The following is a 14993-nucleotide window of genomic DNA, read 5'->3' on the forward strand; positions in this document are numbered from 1 at the left end:
GGCTTTCCCCACTGCCACTGTCCCAGACCGTACTTCTCTTCCCATTCCAGGGCCTTGGTGAGCTCAGGTGTTGGGCTTTCCACTGGTGAAAATACCAAATGCAAAGAGTAAGAAAAAAGCAGGATTACTCAGCTTCTTGGGACCTAGCCCCCAGAGCAGCCCTTATGAAGTGTTCAGAGTGGTACCACCTGACCTGGTAGAAATGTACACAGGTGTCTGTTGTGAATATTTTTATTGCGTGCATAAACATTTTAAATTTAACATTTAAAATTTCAAAATCATTTCACTTTTATATATCACAGGGCATAGCATATATGCAGGTTAGTCCTCTGAATGCTGCTCTCATGGTTAACAACAGTCAGTACATGGCCAGCAGTGACTCTAACATGATCATTCAACTAATAAGGACAACAATGCTGAGTTTTATTGCACTGTATCCAGCCAACCAAGAATTGGCATTGGTGGAGGCTGGTGTTCAGCAGAGAAACTTTCCATCCTTAGTAAAGGGGAAGAAAGCCAACTCCACAAACCCCAGCCCACCCCGAACCATCAGTGTGCTATCAGCATCATTCTGGACCCAAACCACACACCAGCATAAGGGTTGCTATGAAGAAAGTTAACTCCACTTCAGCCAGACCCAGCACACTGCAGGACTGCATCCTTTTCGTGGACAAATTTAGGCTCATGAAGCCTTCACACTGCTCAACTTTTGCACAGGTGCTGCAGGAGGGAGGAAAAAGATGAGCTTTTGAAGATAAAGAAAATATCATGCCTAAATCAGAGATGCAGAGTACCAGGGCTGGACAGAGGCATCAGGCAGCAGCATATGCACCATTCATATCTGTAATGTTACAATCTGACATTTATAGATGAGATTGAACCACCCAGTCATTTAATAGAAACAGGACTCCCACAGGTTTTGGCCACCAGCCCCGAGACTGGTTTACTGAACTCCCTTGTCTGGGACACTGGAGCTTTAACTACATAGAGTTTATATAAATTATATTCTGAAGAAAACAGAATTCCACTGAATATCACCCCCAGCAGAATAAAGGACTCCTTTATCAGGGCTCCAGATAAAGTGACCTGACGTCAGAGAAAGAGAAGATGTAGCTGCAAGAAGACATCAGGCTAAAATAAACAGCTATGGGCTGCTTTATGTGGAAGTTAGACACCAGTCCAAAGGCTTTCCATCAAACACAAGTAGGTCAGAGATGATTGTGTTGGTGGTATGAACTATTGTTTTCAGAGATGCAAGCTAAAAGGGCATGAGATAAAGCAGCAGGAAAACCTGCTGTCAGATACAAGAGAAAATGAGGTGTTGGACTGAAAGGGTGGTTTGTGAGGAATGGAAGGAACCAGAGAATCAGACTAATAGTTTTCCTGTGTAAATGGAAAGTTGAAAGATGGACTTATTGGTCCAATTGTCTCCTCTATTGTAGAAGTCATAGAATTGTTAGAATCATAATGGTTGGAAAAGGCATCTAAGATCTGTTCAATATGATGAGTAATTATAAGATAAAAAATCCATTATAATGGTCCGACTTTTTCGGGAAGTAACATCAGTACATGTGGCTTTAAATTCAGTGAGCCCAAACTGAATCTTCACCTTCAGCCTGCGTTTTAACCCCAGCCATGTGTCTGGCGATGGCACTACACAGAAGCCAAGCAGTTCCATCCCTTCCTCATCCACGTACTGAGCATTCTGTTTTTTTGTACAATAGAATGCAAATTTTACCTTTGTTTGATCTGGTTCTATTGGAAAGAAATCATAGTGGGCAGCCTCGTGTATGTTCACTGACTCGCCAATTTCCACCAGTTTCTGGAAGACATCTGTGCAATAAATATAGTCACCAGCTTTTGTGACCCTCCGTTTACAGGCATCATGGACAGCATCATCAAATTTCTCACAAACTCCTAAGCCATATGTCCTACAGCTGATTCTTGAGGTAATGATGTGAGGATTAACTCCAAATAAAACAGCCCCTTTTGCAATGGCTGCCTGGGCCTCCATGGGACAAAGGATGTGATACTTGCTGCTAAAGGCTTCCCTGACTGCATCTCGCAAGATGATGCTGCATGCAAAACCTCCCACAAGTAAAATGTACTGGACTTTGTCCATCTCAGGTCTGCAAAGAATTTCCCTCAAAGCAAAAATGATATTGTTGATACTGTAGTCAAACAAGCTTTTCATTTTCTCATATGTAATCATGATTGTCCCATCACACCACACAGCTCCTGCTGCATTTTCAAAGAACTGGGAGATGTCCTTCTTGGACTCTGCCACTCTGGTCAGGTTGTAGTAGCAATGTATGTAGACTGCTTCCCTGCTAGAAGAGCATTTCTGCAGGCTGAAGTTGTACATCATATTTTGTAATTCAGTAGGGTGCTTCTTCACATATTCATCCCATACGCCATCATTGAATATTTCCTTGAGGAAATTGGTGAAGTTTTCATCCACTCTGTTGCCTCCCCATCCACCTCCAGTTGCCTTATGTAGCTCCTTGAGGTAATGGTTTTTTTGGATCTCATGAACTGTGATGTCTATGGTGCCACCTACACGTGCAAACACACACACAGAGAAAGAGACTCAAATTAATTGTGCTGTTTGCTTTAAAGTACACAAGTTTCCATGGAATTTGATCTTATCTTCTGAATTCCCGATTCACAGATGTGCTTTTCTGCTGCTTTCTTTCCTCATCCTCACTCTTCTGCTATCGCCTGGATTTCTCTAGATTTCTTAAATTTCTGCACTTTTGTTTAAAAGCCTGGTCTCATGAGGCTCCTACAGTTATTTCTGATAAGAGCTGGATGCTCCAGCTTGCTCACTGAACAAGCCAATCTCCTGTCTGATCACAAAGCGAGCCTGGCTCCTCACATAGGTGGTTGACTCCTGAGCAGTGGTGAGAAGACTCTCAGGAACTTTTGGTCCTCTTGATGCCTTTTTGGTATTTGTTCGCAGCCACCGGACTGCTCTTGGCAGAAAATTCACATCACACCAAAAAACCTGAGGAATCTTGAGAAATTACTGCAAAGTGCTTCATCAAATATTCCTAATGATTTACTCTCCAGTGCCTGCTAGCTGTTCTCTTTGGTCACTTCACTGGGCACTAACTACATCTGCTTCTGGAGAGGAGGCTGTGAGCTCAGGCTACACAAGAGCCGGTGGCTGATGCTGGGACACCGTGCCGGCTGATCCGGTGCGAGGGCAGGGCCTCGTGTTGTGACTGTCTGGCCTGAAGAGCACTGCAGTGTGAGACACAACCCTGTTCTTCCCTCCTATATTTGTGCCTGCTCACAGGATCTCATTAGGTGAGAAATAACATTTAGAAAAACCACTGCAAGCACAGCAGTGGAGTCCAAGCTCTGGGACCTTCACCTACTGTGAAGTAGCCATGCACCATGCCCAGCAAAGATGGTACCTGTTGAACAGGGAAAATTTTACCTCCACAGTCAACAACAATATACTGGATCCCAGGGGAGTCTTCAAACTTCTTCTTGTCACTACTGTCTGCCATAAACCCTTCATGTGGAAGCTGCTTGCACCACAGCGATGCAGCTTCTGGCTCCAAGGCAATGATCAGGTTCCTAGAGAGCATGTCAGAGATAATTCCTGCCTAAAATCACAAAAGAGAGGAGTCAGGTCAAGGAAAGGGGGTGAGACTACTGCTGCATGAACTTCACCTGCTAGGGAGACTCTTTTCACCCTAGCAGCTCATGCAGGGGTGGTGGCTCTTGCACTGATGATCTCTGTGGGGCTCATTTCTACCCGGCGGTGGGGAGAGAGGGCAGAGCTGTTGTACTGCCATTTGGGGACTTCCTCTCCCTCACCACCCTCAATGTGGAAGATTTCTCCGCCCAATGGACTGATATTTGAAATACAAGTTGTTTACATATTGAGGAGCTCCTGTGGCTCAGTTGGGCAAAGAAAGCTCCAAAGGTATTTTGTGGAAATGGGGTAACCCCTGCTTTCACCTCTTTTGCTGCCAGACGCATGAACTGCTTGGCAGCAGCGCTCCATATGGCCGGGACAGTAATGACCCAGGTGATCTCCTCCTCGTCGTAGACAGTTTGGAAAGAGGCCTCTTTGATGGTGTTCAGAGCATGCTCCTTCAGGAAGCGCAGGCTTTCGGAAAAGACTGTCAAGGCAGGAAGGAACTTTCCATTGGTGGCTTTCAGCTTCATGCCAGCTGTGACATTCTACCAAAAACCAAAAAAGTCCAGGGTCACACGGTGCAGTGTCAGTATGAGACCTGTCCCCTTCACACCAAGCACTGTGCTACATAAGGCACCCAGACACCCCTGTCTCCAGACCAAACTCCCAACACTGGCTTCACTACTGTGGCTGAGTCTAAATGGCACAGGTCAGCTACCAAACTGCATACCCACCACACCTGTGATTCAGTAGGCAAAATGTCAGTGTAGTTGATAATTCAGCTGTTTCTCCTAGGCCAAATTTTGTAAAGACCCATTAGATCCTATAGATTCCTGAAGACCCAGTGGGGAGTGATTCTGTAATGAATTTTTTCTTCACCATTTGCTCCTCAGATGCAGAGAAATAGTTCTGAACTAAAACCTCTCCAGCCCCTGCTGAAAGTGAATAAGAACCAACCACTCCAGAGGTGACATTGTGACAGACCACATCATTCCCAGCTGTCCTGGGGAGAAAAATCTTCAAGGAGGCCTCCCATCCACCAAAGAGAGGACCTGAGGCTTTTTCTGGGACTGGCCTTGTACTCTGGCTTATTCTATGCTTGAGAGGCCCTGTGGGACCCTGGAGCACAGACAGGAAGGCCCTAAGGTAGCCCGGTGTTTGGCTGAACAAGCAAATACAGATAAAGCTGTGAAATATTCTAAACCAACACAGAGCCTCAGAGGGAAATTTGTTAAAGCCACTGCTGGCTTCAAGGACGGCTGGACATCCTGTCGTTAGCTTCAGCATAACATTTCAAGGGAAAGAGAGGCACGCTAGGGGGAGCTGTGTGACATGGAATGAGATTTTAGGTCATCCCGAGACTGCCCATCCCCTTGGAATTACAGGAAATTTCACTTGATCCGTATTTCTTGTTGAGGACTAAGGTAGGGAGTCCCAGAGGGAGACCAGTTTCTCTGTCAAGCTCCAGGGCAGCTTTTTATTAGGAACAGGTATTTGCCTTCACCCATGTATGCAGTCACGTATATTGTCTTTAGACAAAAAACATCATAAAGGAAGGGTTTGGGAAGCTTTTGGCAATTAAAAAAACCCAAACTTCTTCTTTTGTTCATCAAAATACTCTCTGACTAGCATTTATTAATTCTCATCAACCAGACTTACTCAGCCCTCTTCATGGATTCTCTAACCCCCCACACCTCAAATAAATGAACAGCCCCGACCCCCACTGGTAGTAATTCTTCCACCTACCGTGTTGTAGAGCTGCATCTTGAAGTTCTGGAAGAAGTACCAGCTGTCAGCTTGGCTGGAGGGCAGGCTCTTGTACTTCATCACAGCATCATAACCAAAATATTCGAACTCCTGCTCTTGGTTGAACAAGATGCTCGTAGGCGTCTTTGGGGTCTTTAACCCGTGCTCTGCTCCCCAGTAAACCTGGCGGATCTGGTCTGTACCTGAAGCAAGAGAAAAACAGTACCCGCTGTAGGATGTGCCAAAATCTATAGCAACGATGAAGAGCGACTGGCTGGCCATGGCCACTGCAGAGGCGTGCAGCTCTGGGAGCAGAGAGGCATGAACGGGGACTGGACTGAAACGAAACTGAAAGGTCTGATATTGCAGAGGGAAGGGCAATCTCCCCTGATTTTACTGGCTGGAGACAGATGTGACTCTAGACATCCTGTAAATTGTGCGTTTTCCTGTAGAGACGCAGGGCTTTTTGTAGCAGCAAAGTGCCTTTGTTAGGGAACGGTCTTATCAGGAGCTTTCTGCACTCCCAGCAGCATCGACAGTCCTCAGTGCTGCCCACACATTTCAGCAAACTTTTTTTGCTGCTGCATGAACAGACGAAAGGTTTCTGGCTCCAGCAAAAGAAAAATGTGGGTTATGACCAATGTTTTTGGTCACAGAAAATCAGAAGTGCCGGATACACCTCATATTTCTGGCTCCAGCAAAGGAGGTGTGTGGGATACACCCAGTGGTTCTGGCTCCAGAGGAGAAGTGTGGTGTACATCCAACATTTCTGGCTCCAGAGGAACTGAATCTTGGCATACATACAAAGTTTCTGGCAACAGAGGAGGAGAGGTATTGGAAAGACAGCGTGAGGATGCTGATCCCAGAAAGACAACTGCAGAAGGCAGCAGGTAGGTTACACAAGGGGATATCTTTGGATAATCTTATTTAATCTTCCTAGGTCTGAATATTTCTACTAAGTTTCTTGGAGGGTTGCATGAGTGCTGAATATTTCTGACTGCGAAATATTCAGTAAGAGCTCTGTTTTCTTCTTCCTAACTTTTCTAGCCATCACAGAGACAGTTACTGTCCCCAAATTCTGCTCAAGTTCAACTCCACTGTGGGAGGCAGATCTTAAACTGGTGCAAGAGGAAGAGAAACTACAAATATCAGTATAAAGAGTGTGACAAGATCTGGGATTTCATGGCTCTGACTCTGAGCTCATCAATTTTGCAGGGAAAGATGGACTGAAATGTAATTTTTTTATTGGATTTTTTAACTTAAAGAGAAAGGTTGTGTCTTCAGTGAAAGACTGAAAGTGAAGTGATTTAACTGGATAGGAATCAATCCAAGTAAACAAAACCAAAATGTGCTTCAGTGGGAAGGAGTAATGCTGAGAGGGGCAGCAAGTTTTTTGGCATAAACCAAAGGCAAAGCCTCATGCTAAGGCTAGCTCTGGCATCTGGTTGTAGGGATGAGCTTGCTTTCTGTTCTACCTGGATCCAGGCTGCAGGAGCACCTTCATCTGGGACTGTTTCTCTAATAATAGTTGATATTTGGGATCCTCGTGAGGAAACAGGACACAGCAGTTGTAGAAAAAAAAAATTACCTTGAGAACACAGATCTTTGTACTCCTCTGCAAAAAAAACCCTATACATTTCAAAGTTGGTTTTAGCAGAACAGTCACCTGCACTTGCTGTTCCTCCACTCTCTGCAGGTCTGGGTTTTGTTTTTCAGGAGCTGTCCTTGTATCTTGCCCACTTTATCCAGACCTAATGATTAGTCAAACCCTCCTGGTTGAAATAGTAAAAGTAAGAAGATTTCTAGAAAGCTCTAAAAGCAGGCCTTAGAAACAGGAAGAACAGAAAACTTAGAGCTAGCTGCAGCTGCAAAGTCTGAAAGTAGAAAAAGTTACAGTAGTTTTAGACTTGGCTAAGATAGATAGCCTGTGGAGTCCTCTGAGCTGTATCAGGCACTATCTGGGATGGCGCTAACTCACTTGCGCCACATCTGCACCCGTGTGCCCTTTGTCCCGTCTCTGATCCTTTTGCTGGCATGGATGTAGCCATGAAGCCTCTGCTCACAGGACTGGCAATTATAAAGTACTTTTTTTGAGGATGTGTTCTTACCCCACTTCATTATAAGAATTCCCTTTACTTTTTTTCCTCAGACATGTATCTGACCCCTCACATCAGCCATCAGCCTATGGAGACCAGACTTCTAACATGAAGGAAATGTTTGAAATTATGAAAGAGATGGACAGCAAAAAAACAAAGGAAACGTTTGAAATGATAAAAGAGATGGACAATCAAAAAATTAAGGAAGTGCTCAAAATGATAAAAGAGGTGGACAATCAAAAAACAAAGGAAATGTTCGAAATGGTAAAAGAGATGGACAACAAAAAAACAAAGGAAATGTTTGAAATGATGAACAAGATGGAAAACAAGAACACAAAGGAAATATTTGAAATGCTGAAAAAGATGGACAACAAAATAATGTGAGAGTCCAGCAACCAAAAATGACCCTGTTTAGTGTGGCCTCTGAAAATGAACTGTAGCTGGTGCACACTAGGGCGGGTCGGACAGAAAATGAGACAGACACAGGGAGGGCTCTGCATTAGCAACAAGTTTTGCCCAGGCTGTACTGGAAACCCAGAGCCAATTTATAGCAGCTGTTGGATTTGCACCATGTAACGTGCAGATCTTACACTTTGGGTATTTTATTTGCACTGTTGGTACTGACTCACAGAATCACATACCATGCACCTGGCAAAGAACAGCCTTGACAAGTTTTGGTCTCTAAATTTCTTATGGGTTGATCAGAAATTGGAGGGAGGAAGTTTAGCTTGTGCATTTTTAAGACTTTATTGCATCCTTGCCCACTGATTGCAATGTGGTTTATTGTTTCTTTCTCTCCCTTATGGATGGACGGACAATGAGAGCAGAACTTTGTCTGAGGCTGTTGATACTCTACATCACCTTCTGGATAGTCACAACAGGTAATGTGATTCTTTACATTAATAATCAGTGTAAGAGGGGAAAATCATTATGATCCTCACAACCACACCTCTATTTCTTCTGATGTAAATAGCTTCCCACTTGATTTGAGCATAAATTCTGGGTGGGAGCTTTTAGGGATGGTGTTCGGCTCCCCTGGAGTTTTCCTGGATGCTCTTGCACTTTCCCACCTCAGAGCTTTTTTCCTTGAACTCAGATTATTCAATAGGGGCATTTCCACTGTTGTGCCAGTGTCCAAGCACAAATAAAGAGATCTCCCAAACGTGTTTCAGAGCACTTCCTGAAAGGGTAATCCAAATACTGCATAAGGAGAAAGAGGAAAATGAGATGCTGAAAGAAAAGACCAAAAAGCTAGAGCAAAGGTAAGGCATTTATTCATATTTCAGACATAGTGTGTTTCTCCACTGAAAAGCCACATACTTCTTGCTTCCTCCAGTCCTTGGGAACTCTATTTCTGACCAGATGTCCCAGACACCTTCTCTCCAGACTTTCAACCTGCAGTATCTCTTTGCAGCTGACTTCTGGAAGATGGCTTGGGCTGTTCCACAAAGGGAAGAAGACATTCTCGGGGTAACCAGTTAAATAAAGAGTACAAGAAACCAGTCTACAATGACATTGTCAAGATGCCACTCTGATCAGATTCTACTATGACCATGCAAAACTGAGCTGAGAAAGCACTATTTTCCACAAAAAAGCTGCTTGCCAGCTATATAATATAAATGAGAAGTGCATTGTAGAAAACATGGGATTGATTAAACAGTTTCATAAGTAAAATATTTACATTCGCTCGTTATTTCATCTTGACTTAGATATGTTTTTAATATCCTCCTTGACCTAGAAACAAAGAGCTGTTGGCTAAAGCAATGGCCATGCACCAGCACTCTGAGGACATCAATGACCCTTCACATTTGTCTGCTGTGCTGGGGAGATATGAGATGCTCCGGCTGCAGGAATGGGAGAAAGTCAGGAGCTCCATGCCCCACCGCTGGACCTATGAAGAAGGCAGTCACGCCATCAGGGTTTGTTCAAGTCCATTTTCTCCATCTGATTCTTATCCCATCAGTTATGGTGTAGCCTTTGAGTATTTGTATTTCTGTACCAGACAGGGTTGGGGCCTATGTTTGTGTCTCTGATTTTCCAGCCCAGCGGGGCCTGTGGAATGTTGTAGAGATCAAACTGAGTGACCTTCTTCCTCCTGCCTTTCAGAAGGGCACACTCAAATACTAGTCCCATCCCTCACACCTGTTAAGCACAATTGGGAAAACAATCCACTTTCCTTATGTTAGTGCTTGAACTGATAGCTGGGAGACCTCATTTTGATGTCTGACTCACTGCTGTGATGCTGGAGAGATCTAAAGGAAAATACCAAAGTGGTATTACCTTAAAGGACAAGACTGAGATTAGGCCATTATTAGCATTGACTGTGATGATAAGACCCCACAGATGCTGAAGAATGGCCTCCAGTATGCAAGCAGTTTGATGAAACAGTTTGTTTCACAGCTATTCAAGACATGTTTCAAACAATTAGCAGCCATACAATTTACTCTAATGCAGATGTTTTCTCAGCTTTGCACACTACACCTGTGGTTTCATTGTGATTGATGCTGTAATCAGCTGTTGCTTTTGCACTGCAGATGGTGTTTGATGCCTGTGAAAAAGACATACAACAGAGAAGAGAGGACATACTTAAAATTCTTTACATTCCACCTTCGAATAAGGTAAAAATACCTTTGACCAAGGTATTTTATGTTTCTGTAAAAGGCCTGTAAAAGGGCCTTTCATGGCCTGTAAAAGGGCCATTGGCACCTGCCATTTCATTTAGAAGTTTGTTTCTGCTAAGGGCACTGCTCAAAATTTGTCAGCAGTGACCCTGGGGATAACTTCTGAGCTGAGAGGTCTGGGCCCAAGCTCTAGCAATCCTAGGTATGAGAGCAGCATTGGATGAAAAACAGGTCTTTCTCTCTAAGAGTTAGGCTATTCCATGAAGCAGGGAGCTGGACTTGAGGATCCTTGTGGGAGCCTTCCAAAATTAAATTATTCTGTGTCCCATGATAAACAGCCATACACTGCATAGCTGAATTGTCCAGCTGGTTGAAACACATATATGAGTGCAGAAAGCATTTTCCAGCCCTGAGTTGCTTTTATGGGACCCTTCCTCCAAAGCCTGAAATGAGCGACTTCCCCATTACTGATTGACCCAATATGAGAAACAAAAATTCCCAGTGTTTGCCTTACCACATGGTAACAGCCTGCTTTGTGCTATGATTGTTCTGTAGGTGATGATGCAAGACGTAATGAAGCTGTTGAGGCAACACTATCACCAAAACTCACTGGTTTACGACCAGATTGTTCAAGTGAGTAAAGATACAGCCCAGGAACCAGGGCAATGGTTCAGTTGTCTGTGCAGCTTGTTATTTAAAATATCAGAGGTCTCCCTTCTGCATGAGGTTGTTTTCCACTTGAGGCCAGGTCCTTCCAGCCCATATACTCCCAAAATATTCCCAAGTACATGTAACCATGTAGGGGGAGTACAGCAGGGCAGGCAGGGTCATGCCCCTCCCAACAAAGGCACAGCCCTACTGGACCCCAGCCAGGCACAAAGAGCAAAGGGCCAGAGGGGGTGATCAGGGTCAGCCACAAACCAGTGACCACCGAGCAAGCTCACAGTGACCAGCCAGGTCAAGACCAAGCTGTGAAGTTGGTCTGTGGGTCAGGACCAGCAAGGCTGGGCACAGGCATCCCAACACCACAGCTCAGTCAAGCACCCAGCCACCACTCAGCTCCTGGGTCAATTGGTGGCCAGTCTGTGGGTGAAGATGAGGATTCTCCTAACACCTTCTCACACCACCCTTTCTGCCAGCTTGGCTGTTATTGCAGGAGTTGAATACAAGGTCATATGGTTGTGCTAAATCTGAGCTGACCTTGAACACAAGCAGCCAAAACCCTGGGAACACAGAGGCTGTTGATGTGCACAGAGCTCTGACACCTGCTATCCACATGGACAAGTCTCTAGTTGGCTTTTTTTTTGTGGAAGATATGAGATATATATCACAGATATATGAAACTTCCAAAGAGGAGCTTCCTCCTTTTGCAGCTTGCTGGGTTTTTCCAAGAGCTTGGTCTTACCAAACTCCTGGCAGATCTCTCTATGAGGAATTAGAGACAGGGGCCGGACACTGGCACAATCCAGAAGTCAGGACTTGGTAAATAAAAGAACTTTTAAAATGACCCTGGGACCCCTGCATGTCCCACTCAAACAGTACCAGCAGCTTTGACAAGTGAAGTTCTTGAGCGCTTAGTTCCTGTGGAATGAGAATGGGGAGGCACCATAACAGTACATCATCATAATATTACAAAGCTTTGAAAACTGTTCTCATTTGATTTTCAGGAAGCTGACATTCACACAAGAACTGAAAATGAAACACAATTCCTGCTGCAGTGCTGCCAAATTTATTGTTTGCTGCTTCTTCAGGACCCACCAGTTAAAGCTGAGTGGAGGATGAACAGAAAGCATTTAGAGCATGTGGACAAGAAAGATGCAGTGCACTGGAAAAGTGCATCACTTCTGTGGCCCATAATGAAATGTGGGGAAGAAATTATTGTGAAAGGTGTAGTCTGGGACCACAGGAAAATGACTTGAGAGTCAGGCTAATTACTTGCTTAGCCATAAGAAGATGAAACAGCCGCTATGTAATACTCTGCTTTTCTTTCTCCCATGAATTGCCCACTTTTCAGAGCTAGTAAGTTAGACATCCCCCACTTGTGACACCTAGGATAAATCATCATTAACAAACCTGTATTAAAAATTGAAGCTATTCCAATTGTCTCCTCACAAAAGCCACCTGTCTGATAGCACTCCTCTGCTTCCTCATATCTTTACAATTTAGCTCCCCCAAAGTCCTTCAGCTATGTGCCACAGCTCTAGACCAAAGAATTGTAAAAGTTGTATTCTGTGGCATAATGCAAGGAGGCAAATGCATGTTTATGTGATTTGGTGTGACACAGTATTCTGTGAGCAACTTGAGAATTACCAAATAAAAAAGATTAAATTCTGCCGTGCGCCTGCTGTTAGAATAATGCATGGAATAGAAGCCTCTCTGAGTCCCTCAAAGAGAGGAAGGAATGCAGGGATTGAATTGGAACCTTTAGAGGAAACTGAAATATATTAAACCACACAAACATGAAGTAGGAGTCTAAGTTTTAGCTTTAAGTAAGTAGAAATATATCTTAAATGCCTTAAGAAACTGCATTAGCTAGTAAAAAACCCTAAAGTTCAGTAGCATTACCTTTCACAAAACTAACTTAGCTCCAGACATAAGAAAAACATAGCAGAGCATTGCTTACATTCCTAAATAGAACCGACAGAACTGTTTGCATGAACAGATAGAATTATATGGGTAGATTTTGTGCAAAAACTAACACTACTTTCACACATTAGAATTAAGCTTGGATAAGCGTAGAAAGAATATTTTAGAATCGTGGTTTTAGCTGATTAGATTATTTATGAATAAATTTCTCCTCTATTGGGATAAAAAAAAAAGTGCTAATTGCTTCTACTAACTACTACTGCTACTTCTACTCAGAACATCAGGACTCTAAACCAGAAAGCTTTTAGCACAAACTTTAATACTGTAAACTCTTCACCTTCAATACTGTCGTATTCATACAATAAACTACTTCACAACAACCAACAACGACTCCTATCTCTTTGAAGACCCAAGACCCACTCACACCTCAACACCTGCCAAGTCCTTTTCTCCAGTTTTTCTTTCTAATCCATCTGTTTCCTTGGCTGCACAAAGTCTCTGGGATTTTCTCAATGGGCCTCCAGAAAGAAAGGCAAATTTCTGTGCAGCTCTCTGCAAGCAAATTGCTCTGCTTCTCTCAGGAATTTAGTATTCCCTAAGCATATTACAGGTCACTGACAACATGAGCTGGGACCCAGGTGTGTTCCTTTATTGGAAACACCTATTATGGAATAGAACAGGTGAAGTAAAATTACATATGTACCATATTTCCTACAATTTTCACAAAAAGAAAGAACTACCATAGTTGGTTTTTCATGCCTTTTAAAATGTTGCAGACTCAGATGAGCAGTGCAATAACATTTCATTTTTCCAGGCTGTAGAAGGTAAATGAGAGGGAAGTTGTCCAGTACAGGCAAGTAGAAGTATCAGCATGACCCTGAGCCAAATGCCATGTGATTATACAGGTATAATACTACATATATGGCAAGCTGCCATGCTCTCTTTGTTACCTGCTTAGAAAATTTTTAGCCTATTTTTTTGGTAGCTCCCTGAGTCTGTCTGGATCCTATGCTGTGCATCAGTTTTGTCTCTGAAGCTCATCACTTCTGCATCTCCTCAGGTGTATCCTCTCCTTTGATTTTTCTCTCCTTAACATAATTTTTGCTAGGCTAAAATACTCATCTTGCAAGGCCTTATATTCTAAAAACTGATTTTAAAGTCTTCAGAAGGCTAAAAGGCCTAGGGTTCAGTAGTCCTGAGAGAGAACAAACTGCTAAAATCTGAGGAAATCTTGCTACAAACCAGGTACTTCCTCCACTATCAACAAAGATCCACTGATTGCTACTGTGCAGTGTCTCTGTGCATAAAATTCCCCTATTGCCAGACTCTCACATCTCCTGGTGCAAAGGACAACATCCAGCCCATGATCCAACACAATTCTTTTCCCAGTTCTTGATGTTTGAGGCAATATTTTAAATGAGATGCTGTACCACATACCATTCCAAGGCCAGTAGGATGTCCTGATGTCCTTTGCATAATTTCCTAAGTAGTATTTTGTAGCCACATTTCTCTTCACAGAGAAAAGCAAGGCACAACTTCCCAAGGATATTCTGGGATTCACATTCTCTGAACCTCAGAGAAAGGAAATACAATTCTTATCTCATTTGCTGTGCCTGTGTTTGTGCCAAAGTAGAATGCAATATGGAGATTGTTTACCCAGAGTGATGCTGCTTTGTTTCCTTGGCCTGTCAGGGCCAAGCGTGTGTGTCGGGACTGTCAGCTTAGAGTCACGAGAGGGGTGCAGCTGAGTGCTTGGCAGAATCAGTTTAGATGTAATGTAATATAGTATAATAAAGTCATTAATGAGCTTTCTGATACCCACTGAGTTCTCCTCACCATTCCTTCCTTTGTTGGGGATGCCCTGCTTTTCTGATAATATTTTAACAGGAAATTGGTGTGAGATGGTCTCCTCTGGCCTGACTTCCATGTTGTGGGGATCCCAGCAGATTCAGGAGACACCCATAGGAAATCTGCCTCTGGAAAACAAGGGCAGGCCTGAATGTTTTCCAGCACACTGGAACAAGGAGCCCTTTGTAGAGACCCCTACTCTCAGGGAAATCTCTTTGCTGTTGCTTACTCATTTACCCTTCTCCCAGACACAAGGAGGGAAGCAGGGGCCCACGCCCTTCCTGGAACAAACATTTGACTTCTCATCCACAGCTCAGAGAAGAAACCATGAAGAACCTGTGAAAACTGACCTACAGCTTGTGTCTAACGGGAAGAGCAAAACAGTCAGAAAGAGGAAGGAAGATCTTGAAGTTTAAACCCTCCTTTCCTGCAACACCATGA

The 14993-nt window shown here is 43.7% G+C and overlaps 2 protein-coding genes across 3 annotated transcripts; one reads left to right on the forward strand and one right to left on the reverse strand.

Annotated features, from left to right (window-relative positions):
• Positions 1–332: 332 nt before the first annotated feature.
• On the reverse strand, positions 333–5683 carry LOC311154307 (heat shock 70 kDa protein 12A-like; the record flags this gene model as incomplete). Its single annotated transcript, XM_084206663.1, has 4 exons — positions 333–2556; positions 3446–3617; positions 3976–4200; positions 5402–5683. 4 exons carry the CDS (start codon positions 5681–5683, stop codon positions 1496–1498), a joined length of 1740 nt encoding a protein of 579 aa, XP_084062789.1. The 3' UTR covers positions 333–1495.
• A 220-nt stretch (positions 5684–5903) lies between these two features.
• On the forward strand, positions 5904–13048 carry LOC311153983 (uncharacterized protein). Of its 2 annotated transcripts, XM_084206116.1 has the most exons (8): positions 5904–6291; positions 7551–7877; positions 8325–8378; positions 8670–8759; positions 9236–9416; positions 10032–10115; positions 10674–10751; positions 11786–13048. In XM_084206116.1, the coding sequence occupies exons 1-8, from the start codon at positions 5987–5989 to the stop codon at positions 12035–12037; spliced, it is 1371 nt and encodes a 456-aa protein (XP_084062242.1). In that variant the 5' UTR covers positions 5904–5986; the 3' UTR covers positions 12038–13048. The 2 variants fall into 2 exon arrangements, with proteins under 2 accessions (XP_084062242.1, XP_084062243.1); XM_084206117.1 differs by lacking the exon at positions 8670–8759.
• The last annotated feature ends 1945 nt before the right edge of the window (positions 13049–14993 follow it).

This window comes from Fringilla coelebs (assembly GCF_963513975.1).
Source record: "Fringilla coelebs genome assembly, chromosome: 5".
Taxonomy (NCBI): domain Eukaryota; kingdom Metazoa; phylum Chordata; class Aves; order Passeriformes; family Fringillidae; genus Fringilla; species Fringilla coelebs.

What these genes read in the sequence shown, in the direction of transcription:
- LOC311153983 (XM_084206116.1), top strand. Translation starts at nt 5,987, where the DNA reads ATGAACAGACGAAAGGTTTCTGGCTCCAGCAAAAGAAAAATGTGGGTT. An exon ending in ACAACTGCAGAAGGCAGCAG is followed by an intron (nt 6,292 to 7,550) that starts GTAGGTTACACA and finishes TTTTTTCCTCAG; the next exon opens with ACATGTATCTGACCCCTCAC. An exon ending in CTTCTGGATAGTCACAACAG is followed by an intron (nt 8,379 to 8,669) that starts GTAATGTGATTC and finishes AACGTGTTTCAG; the next exon opens with AGCACTTCCTGAAAGGGTAA.